Source organism: Cannabis sativa, chromosome 6 (assembly GCF_029168945.1).
Source record: "Cannabis sativa cultivar Pink pepper isolate KNU-18-1 chromosome 6, ASM2916894v1, whole genome shotgun sequence".
NCBI lineage: Eukaryota > Viridiplantae > Streptophyta > Magnoliopsida > Rosales > Cannabaceae > Cannabis > Cannabis sativa.
In genome coordinates this window covers 67641537-67662962 of record NC_083606.1, presented here as the reverse complement: position 1 = coordinate 67662962, position 21426 = coordinate 67641537, and the positions used below count along the sequence as shown (strand labels likewise).

The window sequence follows — 21426 nt, the reverse complement described above, 5'->3', positions numbered from 1 at the left end:
TGGTTAAGACTTACAAACTCAATCTATATGAAAACTTCCTATATTCCTATGGTAAAGTTTAATCATACAAAAAGCATTAAGCGAAGCAACTCATAAAATTATAAAAATAATCTAGATACTTTCGTTCTAAATCAATTTTCATCCATAACAATTGTAGCAGATTCAAATCTCACCTCTCGGAATTTTCATTCAAATTCATTGAACAATTATTGATGGCCAGTAAATAATTGCAAGTTTTAAAAAAAATTGAACAATTACATTAATCCATAAAATAAATTCAAGTGGTTCAAATAATAATCCTTAAAAGAAAATTAGCTACTAGAAGTCATTCTAAAATTATATAAATTCAATTAAAAACATAAAAGATAGAGATAAAGGAGACAGAACATTGTTTGGAGTCCTCCAATGGTGTCTTTTGCTCCTACCCTTCCTTCTATGCTCAGAATTTTTTAAATTTGCGAATTTCCCTCAAAGCTTGCCATCAAACCTATTTTTGTAATGCAAAAATCAGGTTTCCTCTTTTCCTTCAAGGTCCTGGCCTTGCTTAAAAAGTCGCGGCCTTCCAAGAAAGTTTCCATTTTCACACCTTAATTTGTTGATTCTGGTAGTTTCTCATTTTAGTTTTCTTCAAGAGCCTTTTCGGGTATACACCATGGTTGAAGCGTGATGAGAATTACTAAACTTTCTTAGCTTTCAATAAAAGTACCCAAATGTTTACTGAGATCTTCGGAAACTGATTAAGTAGAGCTTAAGAAATTAAAAGATATTAAACAATACAAAAAAATAAATTTTTTAAATGATTCGGGCGTCAATGATCCTAGTCCATGAGTTCATAGTATTAGCATCACTGGGCAAGTAAGTATTACAAGTGTTTACAATAATGAACTCTGTATTCCTCTTATTTCCTTTTTTTTAGGAGAAAGCTCTCTAGGAATTTTAGCAGAGTATCTGTAAAAATAAAAATTATTCACCCCCTGTTCATCAAAAATAAAGAGTATTTATAGGCACACAAGGGATAAAGGGCATACCCTTTATCGACCTAGGGTTTTGTACTCTACACGCTGATAAGGCCGATATTATCATAGGACAATCTGACCATTGGTTGATAATAACATTCTTCATCGTGTGGCGTACAACTATATTAAGGGATTTTGTACAAACCAGGACACGTGTCGTGCAAAGTTCTCTCCTTTGCGAAATACTCTTTAACTAGGCCGTTGGGCAAAAATCATGTCCAGAGGTGCGTACGCGCACTACCATGGCCTGGCATGGGGCACACGATCTAATTTTGCATTTGAAAAAGGTGTAACCATCTATAGAGCAATTTTTATATGATGCTGACGTGGTCATTGCCTGTGAGACTGTTATTACCCTTTGGGTCCATCACTTAAAGGATTTACCTCAACTACTCTCCAGGTTCGGGAGATATTACTTGTCCGCAAATGGCTTATTCCATCAGGTTTCTAGTGCACACTTCTAGGATTGCTGAGATATCCCCTCCATGATACCTTAGGAGTGATTTTTGACTAATCCTTTCAGCTAATTCACTTTGTCTCTTAATCGTGTGCCACGTGTCTTACGCATAAGAATACAGATAACACCCTTTGATTAGCTAGGGTTAGGATAGAAATTAAAAAAATACCGCAACGTGCCTTAGTTAGTGGGGTGTTGCACTTTTGATTGTGGTGAAACATCGACAGTGTTAGCTGAGATATCAAGGAACACCATCAGGTGTTTGGGAGAGAGAGAAAAAACTTTCTTTCAAGCCTTTGTGTTGGTGGTCCTCCCTTCTGGTATCATCGGTGCCAAGATAGGTGGTGGTGTTGCTGAAGCAGATGAAGGAGGCGAAAATGAATTCTAAGCAGCGAGCTGTTGGATTTGAGCGACAGGGCTAAGAGCTTTTTAGGCTAGCTCATTTAGTTCTCTCATCCATCAGTCCAATGGACTGGGCTTATTTCATGGAGGGAATGGTGGCCCTTTTAATTTTCACCAAGCTTCTTCTCTAAAAAATTCAAAACCTCAAGGAAAAATTTAAGGGAAATAGTGAAGAAGAAGAAGAAGAATAGTGAAGTCCTGTAAGAGGGAGAAGTTGAATAATCCTTTTAGGGCTCATTTGGTACGCTGCATTGTATTGGATTGTATTGTATTATGTTGAATTGTATTGTATAATATTAGTATTATTTAATACAATACTATATTTGGTATTGGCTTGTATTAATAGATTGTGTAAAGTTATAATATATTTTAATTACACTCGACCCCAAAATTTACTACGGGTTGGGTCGGGTCCAAGTCTTGGTCCTGAGTCCTGGGTCCGGGTCCGAGTCCGAGTCTGGGTCTGGGTCTGGGTCCGAGTCCGAGTTTGGGTCTGGGTCTGGGTCCGGGTCCGAGTCCAGGTCTGGGTCCTAGTCCCGGGTCCAGGTTTAGGTCTGAGGTACGGGGTCCGAGTCCGGGTTTGAGTCTGGGTCCCAGGTCAAGGTCAGGTCCCGGGTTCGAGTTCGGGTCAGAGATTAGGGTTGACCCCGAATCCTTGGTAAATATAATAACACAAGCTAATACAGACTATTTTTTTATGTATTAAATAATAGAACTTACATTGTATTAAAAATTTTGGTCTTAATAATTAATACAATACATTGCTTCATCGAAACATTGTGTTATTTAGGGATGTTCGTGGTGCGGGTAGTGTTGTATTGACCATTTTTTTTAAACTAACCTGCACTTACAGTTTTTCAAAATTCCCAAACCACATCCGCACCGCGAAACTAAAAACCGCAAAAAATGGTGCGGTGCAGTTTTTGTGGTTTCTCCGGTTTGGACTATCATCAAATAATTAAACTATCACAAATATAATAAAGCTTGAGCAACACTTGTTAAAAATACCATAAGGCTTACAATACAATAATTAGTGGGCTTTGAGTTGAACATTCACATATTGGACCTAAATAAATATAAAAATTGGTAGTTTTATAATGTGCGATGCGGTTTGAACTGCATATTAACAATTAAAAACTGCAAATCGCACCACACAGCGCTGTTTAGGAAAAATTCAAACCTCAACCGCACTGCAAAGAATTTCAAACTGTATTTTTTTGCGATGGGGGCAGGTTGAATGGTTTGATGATTAACCCTAGTATTATTATTATTATTTAATAAAATACGAACCTTATACGACGTACCAAATGAGTCCTTAAAGAAAATAACTTCCCAAAAAAGAATCCATGACAAAATAGAGATTGTTCCCTTTCTATTTATTGCAAATAAAAAAATTGAAGACATGTTAATGAAAGAAAAAGGGAAACTAATAATACCACTCACGATCTGTAAAAAAAATACTTTCTTGGTTTCTTTTTTAAAAAAATTATTGAGTGATACAAGAAAGTAAAAAAACAATGAAACTATAAACAAACTTTCCATGAAGTAAAACCACCCCACACATTAGCAAGACTTCCCAATTTTTTCACATATAAAATTGTAATTTTTCAGTAAAACAAAAAAATGGATAGAGCTCGATTGAAGTTTGAGGAGCCTTTGTTCAGGGAAGGTATCAAGATCGCTCAAATAGATGTTGAGAAAGTCAAATTGCAGGCTACAAATTGGAGCTCTGCCTGATTTGTACTGTTTTGGGAGCTAATTCTCCTTTTGTCGTTTTTGAAGGATTCATACGAAGGATGTAGAGAAACCTGGGAATTTCTCAGATTGTTCGAATTAATGGAGGCTTTGCAATTGTCAAGTTCAATGATGAGGCTACCAGAGATCATTTTTTGGAACATTGCATGTGTGATTCAATTTGATCAAAAACCAGTAATTACGAGACTTTGGACTACACATTTAGATGATGCAAAACTTGTTAAATTTGTGCCTTTGATGATACGATTACATGACCTGGGATTGCAGTATTAATTGGGGAAATAATTGCTTGAGTGCTTTAGTCAGTACTATTGGGAACCCTATTATGGTGGATAAATTTACTAAGGAAAGATCTATGGTCAAATTTGTTAGAGTTTTGGTGGAGATGGATATTATGGACACACCTCTGAGAGTTATTCACTTCATTAATGAGAAAGGGAGACTAGTTGAACATGGTGTGGATTATGAATGGTTGCCGATTAAATGTAAGAGTTGTGGGGGGTTTTGGCCATATTGTGGCTGATTGTAGAAATGGGGAAAATAAACAATGGGTCGAAAAAGAGGTGAAAGGAGGAGGGCTAGGTAAAAGTAAGGAAGGGAAGGCAGGTTTAAAGAATATATAAGGAAGTAGTTAAGAAATATATGGGTACTGAGGTTATGCAAGAAGATGGGAAGGAATTGGGGAAAGTTGTTAAATCTTACTGCAAGGAGGTTGATAATAGTATTAACATGGGAATTAATGGGATTGTTGAAAATCCTAAAAGTAGGGAGAAAGCTCAAGAAGAGAAGTGGGAAACACCAAAAAAAAGCTTTACTGCTTAAAATTAAGAAGGGTAATATTGAACAGGGGCGAATCAAGACCTCAAGAATCCTTTTGAAGTGTTACAAAGTAAGGAGATAGGGACTAAAAAGGGAGACTTATTAGCAGTGATATCTTCTCAATGAATCGCTGTAACATTTTGTGTTGGAATGTTAGGAGCCTTAATAAAGAGAAAAGTAAGAGGCGGTGATGAATGTTTGTCGTATAAAGGAGGTAGGATTTGAAGCTTTGGTGGAGACTAAACTGAAAGGAGAAAAATTGCAGAATATGATGACTAATAAATGATGTGCCTGGGATAGTTATTCCAGCTCTGCTATTGAAGGGAGAATGTTGATTATTTGGAAGAAAGTTTATGCTAGGGTGATTGTGATTGAAGAAACCAACCAATATGTGCACTGCTATGTGAAATTAGCTAGCCACACTAAGGCTTTTTATGCTACGTTTGTGTATGGGTTGAATGGTCTGGAGGAGCGCAAGTTGTTATGGAAGGGCCTAGCTAATCTAAGATTCCCTGTCAAACCTTGGATTATTCTAAGTGATTTCAATGCTCTTCTTAACTATGGTGAAAGAGTTGGGGGTAAATCGGTTACTAAGGCTAAGATTGAAGACTTTAATGTGTGGTTAAGTTTGGGTCAAGTGGATACAATGAAGAGGGTGGGCTGTTATTATACTTGGTCCAGTAATCAAGGAGGTCATGATAGAATTTATTCTAGAATTGACCATGCTTTTATGAATGAGGATTGGTTGGATTTATTCCCTAATTGGATGGCTACTTTCAGCTGGGAAGTGGTTTCGGACCATTGTGCCATTCTTGTCTCTTTGATAGTTATGGTGGAGATAGGTGTGAAGCCATTCGAGTTCTTCAACTACAGGTGTGAGCATAAAGATTTCAAGAATGTTGTCTTGGAAAGCTGGTACAAACCAGTTTAGCAATCTGGTTTATTATGGCTTTGGATAAAGCTCACTTGACTATCCTGAAAGCTTTTAATACTTCCAGGATGGGCAATGTTGAGTTTGACCACCAGAGGGCTAAAGAAAAATTTCAAGAGGCTAATTTGAAGGCTCAAGCTAATCCGGGGATAGAGAAATTCATAGAAGAAGAGAAGTTAGCTCCTGATAATTTTGTTACTCAAGAAAGGATTCTTAAAATTTTTCTGGTTTAGAGAAGCAAAATTAACTGGCTGAAACATGGAGTTGAAAACGTGGCGTATTTTTATGCTTGTATTCAGAAGAGAAGGGAGGAGAACAGGATAACAAGTTATGTTGATAATCAAGGCAATTTAATTGACAATCATCCTGATGTTGTAGAGCATTTTATTAACCATTTTAGAGCTACATGGAAAGTTGCAGCTTGGTTATTAGCAGGCTTGACAGTAGCTATTTGGAGTTCGGAAACAAGTTGAGTTTATCTGAGCAGCTAAGATTGATTCAACCTTTTATAATCAAGGAAATTAAAGAAGTTTTGTTCAACATCTAGAGTTTGAAAAGCTCGAGTCCCGATGGGTATAACTCTGACTTTTTTAAGGTGCTTAGGCTGAAATTAGAGCTGAAGTCAGTAATGCTATTAAGGAGTTCTTCATTACTGGTAAGATCCCTACCCAATTTAATGAAACTCGCATATACCTTGTCCCTAAAGTGGAGATTCCTGTGAGGGCCATTGATTATAGGCCAATTGCTTGTTTCTCTACAATTTACAAATGCATCACTAAGCTAATTAGTAAAAGACTTGCTAAAGTACTTCCTTGGTTGGTTCACCAAAATCAGGGGATATTTATCAAGAATAGACCTATTGCTCATAATATCTTAATTTTTCAAGATTTGATTAAGAATTATGGTAGGAAGATTGTCTCTTCTAGGTGTGTTATCAAAACAGACTTAAGTAAAGCCTATGATACTGTAGATTGGGGATTTGTTGAGGACTTACTTGTAGGTTTAAACTTTCCCTCCAAGTTTGTTAAATGGACATGATGTGCTTAAGGGGCACTTCTTATACAATCATGATGAATGAAAGACTTTAAGGTAGCTTTAAGGGGAATAAGGGGGTTCGACAAGGGGATCCGATGTCGACTCTCTTGTTTGTGCTCATTATGGAGTATCTCACAAGAAGACTGATATTGGAGACCATTAAAAAATATTTTAGATTTCATCCTATGTGCAAGAGTCTCAAGTTGGTTAGCCTTTGTTTAGCGGATGATTTAATCCTTTTAAGCAAAGGCTCTCCTACTGTTGTTCATCATCTTAAAGTTACCTTGCAGAGCTTCTCGGAGGTTACAGGTTTATTTCCTAATAAGTCTAAGTCTCAGGTTTATTTTGGAGGTGTCTTCTAATGATAAAGCTGAAATTTTGAATATGCTACAATTTGGTGAGGGGTCATTCCCTCTCAGATACCTTGAGGTCTCGTTAAGGCCAACCAAGTGGAGACGAGAAGATTGTGATGCTATTCTTAAGAAGATTAAAATGAGGCCGGTTACCTGGGTCACTAGGCATCTCTCTTATGCTGGCTGAATGCAACTGATCCACTCCGTGCTCTTGAGGCTTCGTAATTATTGGATGAACATATTCATTCTTTCTTAGAGTATAATCAAGGAAGTTGAGCGGCTTTGTAGGGATTTCTTATGGGGGATTAAGGGAGAAATATGTAAGATTAATTTGGCTTCTTGGGACAAAGTTTGTCTCCCTAAAGCTTATGGAGGCCTGGGGTTCAAAAGTGGTCCTAATTGGAATAGATCTATTCTTGGAAAATTTATTTGGGCTATCATGGATAAGCATGACATTCTTTGGGTTAAATGGATAAATAACATCTATATGAAGGGAGTTGAGTTTTGGGAGTATGAGTTGAAGGGAGATGTTAGTTGGTATTGGAGGAAAATTTGCCAACTTAGAAAAAAATTCAGCAAGTTTAATGTAGTTGTTTCTGTTCAGAAGAGGTAAGTTTCTTGCTTCTAGACTTATAATGGGCTAATTCAACTTGATGCTGACATGTTCTACAAAGCTGTTTGGTGTAATGTTTCTCTGCCCAAGCATAGATTTGTTCTTTGGTAGGTGGTTCATGGCCATCTTCTTACAAGCGATAAGTTCTTTAGATTAAGATAGAGCTTGATACTATACCAGTTTTCCTATTTGTAGTGAGGAAGAGGAGAGTCTTCATCATCTCTTCTTCGGCTGTTTTGTTTCCAAGGCAGTTATGAATGAGGTGTTTGATTGGGTGGGTTATCCAGCTTGGCCGATAGAGTTCAACAGCTGGTTATGTTGGATAACAGGGAAGATTTCCGGTGTGATAACTTTGATCTAGCTGCTACTGTGTATATGCTTTGGAAAAATTAAAACAATAGTGTGCATAATAGTAGTTGTTTTACTATATTGAAAATTATAAATATAAAAGATATAACTAAGTACTGGTTGTATAGTTTAAAAAATAGGAAGATTATACAAGCTGAAAGAGGCATATTTTTACGCCTAGTTTAGTAGAGGCTGTTTGGTGTGTGGTTAGGCCGGTTGGTTGTGTCCTTCGTGTTTGCTTGCTTTGTCTTTGATTAATGAATATTCTCTTTGGTAAAAAAAAATAGATATTAACAATCTTATTGGTTACAATTATTTATAATTTAAATAAAATAAACTCCAAAAGATTTTTAGAGGAAATTAAATCGAATTGAATCTAGAGGTTTAGTGAAAATATTAACAATCTGTTTATGTGTTATATATATTCCAAGAGAAGAACTTTATTTTATAAAATGATGACAAATATCTATATATTAAGTACGAGAATGTTGCATTAGATTTTTTAAAATATCAATTGCACTTGTATTATCACACAAGTTATTTAAAGTTTCAAGATCAAACCATTAATCCATAACAACTTCCTGATACAATATATTCGTTCTTAGCTATTGAGAGAGATATTGAATTCTGTTTTTTATTGTGCCCAACAACTATATTTCCAAAGTAGAAACAATATCTACCCAATCAGCATGACTAAAACACACTATATTAATGCTAGTTTCTTTCAAATACAACGTTTTATGAATATATCGAATGATTCTTTTCATAGCTGCAACATGAGACTCCATACGATAAACTTGGTACCTGACACACACAAACACTAGAGCTCAAGTTGGGTCTACTAGAAGTAAGATAGAAAAAACTACCAATAATGCTCCTACATAGTATAGGATCAACTTTAACACTATTTTCATCTTTGGATAGCTTCACAGTTGCTCCAATTCCTTTTCATCTTTATCACAAAGTTCTTAGTATATTTGCTTTGAGAAACAAATGTACCTTGATCTAACTGTTTGACTTGCAATCGTAAGTAATAGTTTAATTCTCCTACCATGCCCCTTTCAAATTATTCTTTCAGTTATTTTAAAAATACTTGCACCTCAATCTCAGATGTAGAACCAAACAAAATGTTATCAACATAAATCTTTAGAATAATTATGTTATATTTAATATTTTTTGATAAATAAAATTTTATCAACTACACACTTTTTATATCCATGAGAAATAAAAAAAAAATTGAGTGAGTCTCTCATACTAATTCAGAGGGGCTTGTTTCAAACCATAGAGAGTTTTCTCCAATTTATAAACATGATCACGAGTATGATGAGGATCTTCAAATCATTTGAGTAGTTCAACGTATATCCCTTCGTTCAAGATCCAATTGAGAAATACAAATTTAACATCCATTTGGTACAACCTCAAAACAAATTAAGTAAGCAATAGACAATAATAATCTAATTAAGCTTTGTATCAAGTGCAAATGTTTTATTAAAGTCAATTCCTTCCACTTTTGTATATCATTTTTTGCCCCTAATCTTGTTTTTTTCGCAAAATTATAACAAATTTATCACATTTATTCTTAAAAATCAGCTTTGTAACAAGGGATAATTTCACAAAAACATAAAAAAAAAAAAAAAAATTCAAAAATACGATTTCACGGAATTTTAAACATTCTTTCGATTTTTTTTGATTTTATTTACCGAAAATACGGTCTTTTATGTTGTAATCTTGTATATTGTTTTTTATATATATGTTATTTTTGTTGTTATTTTAAAGTTATTTTTATGTAGTTTTCTTGTGAATTTTATGTTGTTTTTGTGTTATTTTTTGAAAAACCGTAATATTACGAAAGTGAAAGAGAAACATTTTATTGATCTGAATTGTTAAATGATACAGAGATGGGATCCAGCTATATATAGTTGAGATCCTTTACAAGAGATACCAGAAGTTAGTTAAATAACTAACTATACTCAACCGACTTAAATGAAACTAAAACCAGAAAAGGAAAGTTACAGTGGTAACTGTAATAACAGAAGCTGACAGTAACTAGGGACCAAAATAACTGACTATATTCAAATCCTGATACCCCCCTCAAGATGGAGTATATATATCAGATATGGACATCTTGGATAGATGAGTGTTGATGACTGTGGATGATAGAGGTTTGGTAAAAGTGTCAGCTAGTTGATGAGTACCCGAGATTGGAATGAGGCGAATGGTTGAGTTTTTGATTTTGTCCCGAACAAAATGACAGTCTAACTCAATGTGTTTTGTCCTTTCGTGAAAGGTTGGATTGTTGGCAATATGGATTGCGAACTGATTGTCACAATAAATGAACGCTGGATGGGGCTGTGGTATCTGAAAATCGTGGAGAAGGTACTGTAACCAAGTGATTTCACTTGCTGTGGCAGCCAATGCACGGTACTCTGCTTCAGCAGAGCTCTTAGAAATTGTAGGCTGCTTCTTAGTTTTCCAGGATATGAGATTATCACCAAGAAAAACACAGTATCCAGTTGTGGAACGTCGAGTAATCGGGCATGATGCCCAGTCAGAATCCGAGAAACCCCGAAGTGTTAAGGCTGATGTGGATGAATAGAAAAGACCTTGGCCAGGTTTTCCCTTGAGATATCTTAGTAGGTGATGAACAACTTGTAAATGAGGAGTCCTTGGTGTGGCCATGAATTGGCTGAGACAATTCACGGCGAAGGTAATGTCTGGTCTGGATAGAGTAAGGTAGAGCAACTTCCCAATCAATTGTCGATAATGTGATGGGTTATCAAGTGGTTCACCGTGTTCATTGTCGAGTTTTTGTTTGGGATCCATGGGGGTTTTAGTAGGTTTGCTGCCTACATAACCCGTGTCATCGAGAAGCTGAAGTGTGTATTGTCTTTGAGAGATGAATAGACCTTGTTTGGCACGGGTAATCTCAAAACCGAGAAAGTACTTGAGATTTCCAAGTGCCTTACGCTTAAATTTTTGGTGTAGGGTATCTTGTAGTTGACGGAGAAGAGAAAGATTGGGCCCTGTAATGACAATGTCGTCGACATAAACTAGAAGGGCAATGAAAGTATCCTTGGTGCCTCTTGTGAACAATGTATAGTCAGCTTGAGACTGCTGAAATCCTTCATGGAGGAGTGCATCCGAGAGCTTCTTGTACCACTGTCGAGAAGACTGCTTAAGACCGTATATGGATTTGTGTAGCTTGCATACTAAATTGGATTCTGCATTAAGAGAGGAAGGGAGTGTTAGTCCTTTAGGAAGAGTCATATAGACTTCTTCGTTGAGATCACCGTTTAAAAATGCATTATCAATATCAAGTTGTAGGATCGGCCATTGTTGAATAGTAGAGATGGCAAGTAGAAGTTTTAATGTAACCATCTTGGCTACGGGGGAGAAGGTGTCGAAAAAATCAAGCCCTTCTTGTTGCGTGTATCCTTGTGCAACAAGCCTTGCTTTAAGTCTTTCAACACTCCCATCACTGTTGAATTTTATTTTGTATACCCATCGACATCCAATAGCGCGTTTGTTTGCTGGGAGAGGCACAACACTCCAAGTTTTGTTGTCAATGAGAGCCTTTAGTTCATAATTCATGGCATGTACCCATTTTTCAAATTGAATAGCTTCTTGGTATGTTTGAGGTTCTCTCATGGTTGCAACTGCAAAAATAAAAGATTTATATGGATCAGAGATATTGGAATAGGAAATAAAATTAGAAAGATTGTGTGGAGTGGAAGATTTATCCTGAATTGAGGAATAACACTCGAAATCTCTGAGATAGGATGGAGGTTTAGTGGCTCGGGTTGATTTTCTTGTAGGATTGGAAGCAGGATCATGTGTTTGTGTACTGGAAGCAGGTCTAGTGTTTGATGTATTATGTCTAGTAGTGGTGTTTGAGTTGTATGTGTTGTGTATTGCATCAGAAGCAATATTGGTGGTCAAGTCAGGTGTTTCCTGCTCTGAGTGATCCTGTGGAGGCATAGAAATATTGGTGTTTTGTTCTGTGGGGTAGTCACAAACATCAGTATCGTTAATCACAGTACTAGGTAAGACAACAGTAGAAAAAGGATCCAAGTTAGAATTGTCAGTATTTAGCTTGTGAAAAGGAAAAATAGTTTCATGAAATACCACATTTCTAGAAATAAAGAATTGATTTGTATTGATATCAAACAACTTATATCCTTTTACTCCGTGTGGATATCCCATGAAGACACATGTTCGAGCACGAGGTGAGAACTTAGTTCTGTGGGCAGAAAGAGTTGAAGCAAATGCAAGACATCCTATAGTTCTGAGATGTTCGTAGTTCGGTTGCTTATTGAAAAGACACTCAAAGGGTGTTTTATTTTTAAGCAAAGGTGTAGGAGTTCTGTTGATTAAAAAGGTGGCAGCCATGACGCATTCACTCCAGAATTTAATGGGAAACTTGGCTTGAAAAAACAGTGCTCGAGCCACATTGAGCAAATGCTGATGCTTTCTTTCAGCAACGGCATTTTGCTCAGGTGTCTCGACACAGGTAAAATCATGCATGATCCCGTATTTTGCAAATAATTCTTTGAACTCTAACTCGGGCGCGTTATCAGACCTGAAAGTCTTAAAAGTCCAGTGGAACTGAGTTTGAACATAAGATAAAAACTGAGGAATTATAGTATTGACGTCAGATTTATGCTGCATTAAATAAAGGCAAGTAAACCGTGAGTGGTCATCAACAAGAGTAAGAAAGTATTTGTGATTAGTGTGTGAAGCTATGTGATAAGGTCCCCACACATCACAATGTATTAGATCGAAAACATGATTTGCCATATTGTTTTTATTTTGAAAAGGGAGTCTTTTCTGTTTTGCAACAGGACAAATATAACATGGTTTATTATGTAAAGCAGTAGTGTTACAATGTAGAGTTTCCTTAAGAATGTCTAATCTTTTATTTGACAAATGTCCCAATCGAGAGTGCCAAGTCTCAGCAGAGATAGAGAAAACTTGTGTGGAATCTGGTGCATCATCAAGGATGTAAAGCCCATTGATATTGCTACCTTTTCCAATCGTCTTCTGGTTGATTTTCTCCTGGATACAGAAAAAATCAGAATCGAATAGTACAGAAATAGCAGCATGTTCTGTCATATAGCTGGTAGAAACAATATTATATTTGAAATTGGGTGCAAAAAGCACATCTGTGAGAACAATTTTGTTATTTAGAATAACAGTACCACTTTGATGAACATGAAAATAATCATTATTTGGTAAAATGAGTTTGGTAGCAGGTATCTTACATACATATTGAAAGAGTTTTATGTTAGAACATATGTGTCTCGTAGCTCCAGAGTCCATGATCCAAGAACCATGTAAAGGAGATTGAGAGTTATGGGATAGTATGATACCTGAGTTGCCCGATGAAGTGGATGGTTCAGATATGTTCATACCAGATTGTTGAGAGGCAAGAAGATTAAGCAACTGCTGATATTGTGTTGCATTTAATTGAGGAAACAAGGCCTGACTTTCTTGCTGGTTGTTGCTACTGTTGTCAGTGGTTTCGACTTGATTTGCATTGGCTTCCTTGGGTTTATTCTTGTTAAAACCAGGAGGATACCCATGAATTTTATAGCATCTTTCGATTGTATGTCCCAAAATGTTACAATGAGTACAAAATGGTCTGTTCTTCTTTGGGGGTTGATTCTTTGAAGTCTGATTTTCACTCCTTTGTCCAGTATTCTTGTTTCCTTGAAAAGCATATGCCATTGCAGGGTTCGGGTTGCTGGTGTTAGACTGAGTACCCCTTTGATGCTCTTCTTGTGTGACAAGATGAAACACACGGCTCACTTCTGGTAGTGGATCCATAAGAAGGATATTACCACGAACTTGGGAATATGAATCCGAAAGACCCATTAGAAAAGACATAATATGCTCCATATGATAATGATCTTGGAGTCTTTTTACTCCACCACAAGTGCATCCATTGCAGGTGCAAGAAGGCCTGAAATTGGTCAATTCTTCCCATATAGTTTTAAGCTTAGTAAAGTACATGCTAATAGTTTGATTATCCTGTTTAAGGTTCATGAGATCTTTTCTAAGATTGTATATATGGGGGCCATTTCTCTGGTGGAATCTAGTTTTAAGATCATTCCAAATGGCATGGGCAGATTCATCATAGAGAATACTAGATGAAATTTCCTTGGATACAGAATTCAAAATCCAAGAAATAACAATATTATTGTTTCTTATCCAAGCATTGTAAAGAATTAGATCAGAAGGTGAAGGTTTAGAGATTGAACCGTCCAAGAAACCGATTTTGTTTTTGACAGAGATTGCAAGTTGCATTGCCCTGCTCCAAGCTACGTAGTTATCCTGTGCCGTGAGTGGCTGAGAAACCAGTGTGTGCCCTGGATTGTCTCCATGATGAAGAAAGTATGGATTTTGATAACTCTTGAGTAAAGAGTTATTTGATATCATTTTAAACATGTTTTTTATGTAATTGTGTGTCATTTAAATTATGTTTGTCTCTTAATTTGTGAAAGTTTCAGTGTTTTGTGTCTTTGTGTGTATTTTGAAGTTGTTAGTTAAAATCAATAACTCTTGTGCATAAATTGGCAAAGAAAATAGCAAGTTAGTCATGTTCTTAATTTTGCTGAAATTCTGTGAAGTTTTTGCTGCAGCAAACAGATTTGTGGCTGATGTGTTTTATTTGCTTAGAAAAAGGGTGAGTTGGCATTTCATTAAAAGAGGTGGCATTTGTGGAGTTGATGTGGCAATATAAGAGTGGTGGCTGGAGCTATTACATGGAGAGGCTATCTACATGACATGTGTAGGGTTTATTTGGGGCAAAAAGGTACAAAACCTAAAGGAGAGAGGAAAAAAGGGGGCCTCCATTTTAGGGAAAAAGGGCTGAACGAAATTGAGAGAGGGGGCTGCCATTTTTACACAGAAAAAAAGAAGATTGAAAGAAGAAGAAGAAGGAGGAGGAAAGAGGAGAAGCACAACAAGATTCAACATCCATCCTTTTGGGAAAAATCCTCCATTATTGTTTGCTATTACTTTCTTCTCTCTTTTAATTTCTTCTCTCTCTTTTAATTTCTTTAACTTAACATTCAAACTCCATGTCTAAGTTTATTCTTGTAATGGTGGTTCTTGAGTTAGCTATGAGCTAAACTTTTTAATGGTTTGAATTGTTGAAGAACCCTATGTTTATTTGAGTAATTTTCTTATGCAAATATTTAGTAAAAATTCTCATGTTCATTCAAGTGTGTTTATTGTTAATTTCTTGATATTGTTTGGCCATCAATAGCTTGATTATTGAGTTATATTTAATTCTGGAAAGGTTAAATGTAATGGACTTAGCTTGAATGACACAAGTTCTTAATCTTTTTTAGGTTAGATTTGAAATAACATAGGAATATGTTATATCCTTGTGTAACAATTGAGAACTATGCTTGAAATGGTATTCTTGAGCTTGCTTGGCATAGGAATATGTTTGAAAAGGTCCAAGGATTGATTGCATAAAATTTGGAAGAGTTTTGTGCACTTTAATGGAGTTCTTGTTAACCTGAGATTTTTGCTAAAGATTTGCTAACTTTTTGCTGCAGCAAAAACGCACAGTTTTTGCTAAACATAGGGGGATTCAATAGTTCAAGCCTTTCACATTTCAAAAGCTTACAACTAAATTTTATTTTCATCTTGCATCTACTTTTGAGTTAATTTACTTATTTTTCTTACTCCTTTAGTTGATTCATTAATCATTTAATTTTAGTTTTTAGGCTTGTTGCTTGGTAATTAATTTTTGCAATAGAAATTTTATTTTCACAGTCCCTGTGGAGACGATACTCTTTTACTTACCATTGTATTACTTGTTTGTGACTACGTGCACTTGCGTATCTAATTTTAACACAACAAGTTTTTGGCGCCGTTGCCGGGGACTGTAAATATATTTTATTGTAATTGTCTATTAGCTTGCAATTTAGTCTATTATTTTGTACTCATTTTTGGTGACTCTTGTGCATTGGCAGGTGAAATTTTTTTATGAACGAGTACCAAGAATTTGTTAATATTGATCTATATCCTATTGATCCTGAAATTGAGCGCACATTCAGAGAGAGAAGAAGAGCTCAACATAGGGCTCAAGGGGATATAGAAATGATGGATGACCAAGGAAATGGACGACGAGCTCAAGGGGAAATGGCCCCTAATAATGGTCAAAATGCAGTGATTATGGCGGATGATAGAGATCAAATCATCCGACAATACGCAGCACCTCTTTTCAATGAGCTCAATCCGGGCATTGTTAGGCCAGAAATTCAAGCTCCACAGTTTGAGTTGAGCCAGTTATGTTCCAGATGCTTCAGCGTGGGACAGTTTAGTGGCATACCCACCGAAGATCCTCACCTTCACCTTCGTCTATTTATGGAGGTGAGTGATTCTTTCAAATTGCCCGGAGTTACGGAGGATGCCTTGAGGTTAAAGTTGTTCCCCTATTCTTTGAGAGATCAAGCCCGAGCTTGGTTGAACTCCTTGCCTTCTGCGTCGGTCACAACTTGGCAAGAATTAGCGGAGCGGTTTTTGATGAAGTATTTTCCTCCCACTAAGAATGCCAAGCTCCGGAAGGAAATAACTTCCTTTCAACAATTTGAAGATGAGTCTTTGTATGAGGCATGGGAAAGGTTCAAGGAGTTGCTGCGGAAATGTCCTCACCATGGTATCCCTCATTGCATCCAAATGGAAACATTTTACAACGGTCTCAATGCTCATACTCGAATGGTGGTTGATGCTTCGGCAAATGGTGCTTTACTTGCCAAGTCCTATAATGAGGCCTATGATATTATTGAGAGAATTTCCAACAACAATTATCAGTGGCCCACTACTAGAGTACCTTTGGGGAAGAAGGTTGCCGGTGTTCTTGAAGTTGATGCCATTACTGCTTTATCTGCCCAAGTTGCTTCTATGTCAAATATGATCAAAAATATGAGCATGGGTCAACAAATGGGTCAACAGAATGTTTCCTCACCTGTGGGACAACTTGAGGAGGTTTCTTGTGTTTTTTGTAGTGAGGCTCATACCTTTGACAATTGCCCATTCAATCCTGCATCTGTGTTTTACATGGGAAGTCAGAATGCCTACAACCAAACATACAAGCAACACCCAAACTTGGCATACAGAAATCAAGGGGCTGGTGCTAGTAATTCATCCATGCTTCCTAGATCCAACTTTCCACCTGGTTTTTCTCAACAAGCCTTTCAACAAAGACAACAACAAGGTGTCCAAACAAGTTCTCTTGAGAGTATGATGCGTGATTTCATGGCCAAGACAGAAAATTTCATGACAAGAACTGAGAGTTATATGGCGAAGAATGACACTGCTATCCAAAGTCAAGCAACCTCCATGAGAACTCTAGAAAATCAAGTTGGGCAACTAGCTAATGAGCTTCGAAATAGGCCACAAGGTACTTTGCCTAGTGATACTGAAAATCCAAGAAGAGATGGAAAAGAGCATTGCAAGGCGGTAATCTTGAGGAGTGGTAAAGTTCTGGAGTCAAACAAGGAAGAAGCTAAGGATAAAAATGAGCCCACTTCAATCCAAAGTCGAGTAGAGAAAGATGTTGAACCTTCTAATATGGCAAAGGAGCAACCTGAAGAAAATGCTGCAGCAATTCCTCATCAAAATGCAGCAGAAAAGTTACTTAGCAAGCCACCTCCACCATTTCCTCAAAGATTTAAAAAGCAGCAAGAAGATGGTCAATTCCGAAGATTTCTTGATGTTCTAAAGCAGCTCCACATCAACATACCATTAGTGGAAGCTTTAGAGCAAATGCCCAACTATGTAAAGTTTTTGAAGGACATTTTGACAAAGAAAAGGAGGCTAGGTGAGTTTGAAACAGTGGCTTTGACGGAAGGGTGTAGCGCCATGTTGAAGAGCAAAATTCCTCCTAAGTTGAAAGATCCCGGAAGTTTTACAATCCCATGCACCATTGGCGGAAGAGATGTGGGTAGAGCCTTATGTGACTTGGGAGCTAGTATTAATTTAATGCCCATGTCTATTTTCAAAAAGTTGGGAATTGGAGAAGCAAGGCCAACCACCGTCACTTTGCAATTGGCCGATCGTTCCATGGCCCATCCGGAAGGAAAAATTGAAGATGTCTTGGTGCAAGTTGATAAGTTTATTTTTCCGGCCGATTTCATCATTCTTGATTATGAGGCGGATAGAGAAGTTCCTATTATTTTGGGAAGGCCATTCCTTGCTACCGGGAGGACCTTGATTGATGTGCAAAAAGGGGAACTTACTATGCGGGTGAATGATCAACAAGTGACTTTTAATGTGTTCAATGCCATGAGGTTTCCGGATGAGATTGAGGAATGCTCTCGCATAAGTGTGATTGATTCTATTGTTGCTGAAAAATTTCACAAGGAAGCTTCGAAAGAGGAAAAGATGATAAGTTCTCTTGAAGAGCTTGAAGCTTTAAGTGAAGATGAAGAAACCAAAGTTACTTGGGTAGAGTCAAAGCAGCCTTTCACTAAGTTTAGGAGGCCATTTGAATCTTTGGAGTTGTCAGAGAACAATTTCAAGCCTCCTAAGCCTTCCATTCAAGAACCACCCGAGTTGGAGTTGAAGCCATTGCCTAGTCACTTGAAGTATGTTTATTTGGGAGATGGAGAGACCTTGCCGGTAATTATTTCTGCTATGTTGGGTGCCCAAAGAGAATGCTTGTTAGTTGATGTCTTGAAGAAATACAAAAGAGCCATTGGTTGGACCATGGCGGACATCAAGGGTATAAGTCCTTCGATTTGCATGCATAAGATCCTGTTGGAAGATTTGTGCAACCATTCTGTAGAGCAACAACGACGGCTAAACCCCATCATGAAGGAAGTGGTTAGAAAGGAGGTAATCAAGTGGTTAGACTTTGGCATCGTTTACCCCATTTCAGACAGTTCTTGGGTAAGCCCAGTTCAATGTGTTCCAAAAAAGGGTGGAGTCACGGTGGTAGCTAATGAAAACAATGAGTTGATCCCTACAAGAACGGTGACGGGATGGCGTGTTTGTATGGACTATCGGAAGTTGAACAAGGCCACGCGAAAAGATCATTTCCCGCTGCCATTTATTGATCAAATGCTTGATCGTTTGGCGGGAAAAGAATTCTATTGTTTCCTTGATGGGTATTCTGGCTATAATCAAATTGCCATAGCTCCGGAAGACCAAGAGAAAACAACATTCACTTGTCCATATGGTACCTTTGCCTTTCGAAGAATGCCATTTGGGTTATGCAATGCTCCCGCCACTTTTCAAAGGTGTATGATGGCGATTTTTTCAGATATGGCAGAAAACATTCTTGAGATCTTCATGGATGACTTCTCGGTATTTGGGGAGTCTTTTGACACTTGTTTGGTTAACTTGGAGAAGGTTCTAGCAAGATGTGAAGACACGAACTTAGTTCTCAATTGGGAGAAATGCCATTTCATGGTTCAAGAAGGAATTGTTTTGGGTCATAAAGTTTCTAACAAGGGCATTGAAGTGGATAGAGCGAAAGTTGAAGTTATTGAGAAGCTGCCACCTCCTACTATTGTCAAAGGAATTCGAAGTTTTTTGGGGCATGCAGGTTTCTATAGGAGGTTTATTAAAGATTTCTCAAAAATCTCCAAGCCTCTTTGCTCTTTGCTTGAGCAGAATAGATCTTTTGAGTTCACCAAAGACTGTCATGAAGCTTTTGTGACTTTGAAAAAAGCTCTTGTGTCCGCTCCCATTATTGTAGCTCCCGATTGGTCACTTCCTTTTGAGCTAATGTGTGATGCTAGTGATTTTGCAGTTGGTGCTGTTCTTTGTCAAAGAAGAGAGAAGGTGTTCCACTCAATTTATTATGCAAGCAGAACACTAGCTGACGCCCAATTGAACTACACTACTACAGAGAAGGAGTTATTGGCTGTGGTTTTTGCCTTTGACAAGTTTCGAGCTTACCTTGTTGGAACCAAAGTGGTGGTGTACACGGATCATTCCGCAATCAAGTATCTCATTGCCAAGAAGGACGCCAAACCGAGATTGATTCGTTGGGTGTTGCTTCTTCAAGAATTTGATTTGGAGATTCGGGATAAAAAAGGAGCTGAGAATCAAGTGGCCGATCACCTTTCTAGACTAGAAGGTGATGATGAGATAAAGAAAGTTGAGCAGCCAATTAAAGAGATGTTCCCCGATGAAGCTTTATTGATGGTGAGCTTAGTAAACCAAGACTCCACTCCTTGGTATGCTGATTTTGCCAACTACTTAGTGAGTGGGAGGACTCCATCTGATTTAAAAGGGCAACCGCTCAAGAAGTTCTTCCATGATGTGAGGTCTTATTATTGGGATGAACCGTTTCTTTATAAGCAGTGTGCTGATCGTGTGATAAGGCGTTGTGTGCCGCAAGAAGAGGTTCAAAATATTCTTGAGCACTGTCACTCATCACCTTATGGGGGGCATTTTGGAGGCCAAAGAACAGCTGCAAAAGTACTTCAATCGGGGTACTATTGGCCTTCCATGTTCAAGGATGCTTATGAGTTTGCTAGACGGTGTGATAGATGCCAACGGGTTGGTAATATTTCTGCCCGAAATGAGATGCCTTTGCAAGTTATCCTCGAGGTAGAGTTGTTTGATGTTTGGGGAATTGATTTCATGGGACCCTTTCCCCCATCCTTTGGAAATTTATTCATTTTGGTGGCTGTAGATTATGTGTCAAAATGGGTGGAAGCAATTGCAAGTCCCACCAATGACTCAAAGGTGGTGATGAAATTCCTACACAAGAATGTCTTCACTCGTTTTGGGACTCCAAGAGCTCTCATTAGTGATGAGGGAACTCATTTTGTTAACAAAGTGTTGGCGGCTCTTTTGGCTAAGTATAGTGTCAAGCACAAGATAGCTACAGCTTACCATCCTCAAACAAATGGCCAAGCGGAGATTTCCAATAGAGAAATCAAAGGAATTTTGGAGAAAGTGGTGAATCCTACTCGAAAAGATTGGTCTCAACGGTTGGATGATGCTCTTTGGGCCTATAGAACCGCTTTCAAAACTCCTTTGGGCATGTCTCCTTACCGTTTAGTTTATGGTAAGGCTTGTCATTTGCCCGTTGAATTGGAACACAAAGCTTATTGGGCCACGAAGAAGTTGAATATGGATCTCCAAGCGGCGGGGGAAGCTCGAAAGTTACAATTGAATGAGCTTGAGGAAATGAGGTTGTTTTCGTATGAGAATGCCAAACTTTATAAAGAAAATACCAAGAAGTGGCATGACAAAAGAATTCAACCTCGAGTGTTTGAGAAAGGGCAGCGAGTTTTGCTTTTTAACTCGCGGTTGAGGTTATTTCCGGGCAAATTGAAGTCTCGTTGGTCGGGCCCATTCACCATAACCAAAGTTTATCCTCATGGAGCTGTGGATGTTTGTAATGAGTAATCCGGAAAGGAATTTAAAGTGAATGGGCAGCGTCTAAAGCATTATCTTGGTGGTGAGGTCAATCGAGCAAAAACCTCAATCACTTTGGAGGATGCATGAAGCGGAAGGTGGTTGGGTTGCCTTGTGTTCGAATTGTCAATTCTATTTTTAGGCAACCCAATGTTGGAAAAAGAACAAGTATTGTAAATATTTTTGAAAAAAAATAATAATGTATATATAGAAAAAAGACAAGAAAAGAAAAAAAAAATGAAAAAAAAAATGAAAAGAAAAAAAAAGTATATATTTCTTCATTTTCCTTTATTTTTATTTTA

At 37.5% G+C, this 21426-nt stretch overlaps 2 protein-coding genes and 1 non-coding gene across 3 annotated transcripts; 2 read left to right on the top strand and 1 right to left on the bottom strand.

Annotated features, from left to right (window-relative positions):
* Window positions 1-4272: 4272 nt before the first annotated feature.
* LOC115695445 (uncharacterized) lies at window positions 4273-7742 on the top strand. Its single transcript, XM_061118238.1, has 10 exons — window positions 4273-4418; window positions 4750-5364; window positions 5448-5574; window positions 5680-5823; window positions 5984-6195; window positions 6289-6399; window positions 6706-6925; window positions 7025-7297; window positions 7397-7488; window positions 7577-7742. Exons 1-10 carry the CDS (start codon window positions 4273-4275, stop codon window positions 7740-7742), a joined length of 2106 nt encoding a protein of 701 aa, XP_060974221.1.
* A 7988-nt stretch (window positions 7743-15730) lies between these two features.
* LOC133039362 (uncharacterized) lies at window positions 15731-21284 on the top strand. Its single transcript, XM_061118237.1, has one exon. The coding sequence runs from the start codon at window positions 15731-15733 to the stop codon at window positions 21113-21115; it is 5385 nt and encodes a 1794-aa protein (XP_060974220.1). The 3' UTR covers window positions 21116-21284.
* On the bottom strand, window positions 16301-16407 carry LOC133039563 (small nucleolar RNA R71). Its single transcript, XR_009688701.1, has one exon. It is a non-coding gene; the product is annotated as a small nucleolar RNA R71 (small nucleolar RNA).
* Window positions 21285-21426: the final 142 nt, after the last annotated feature.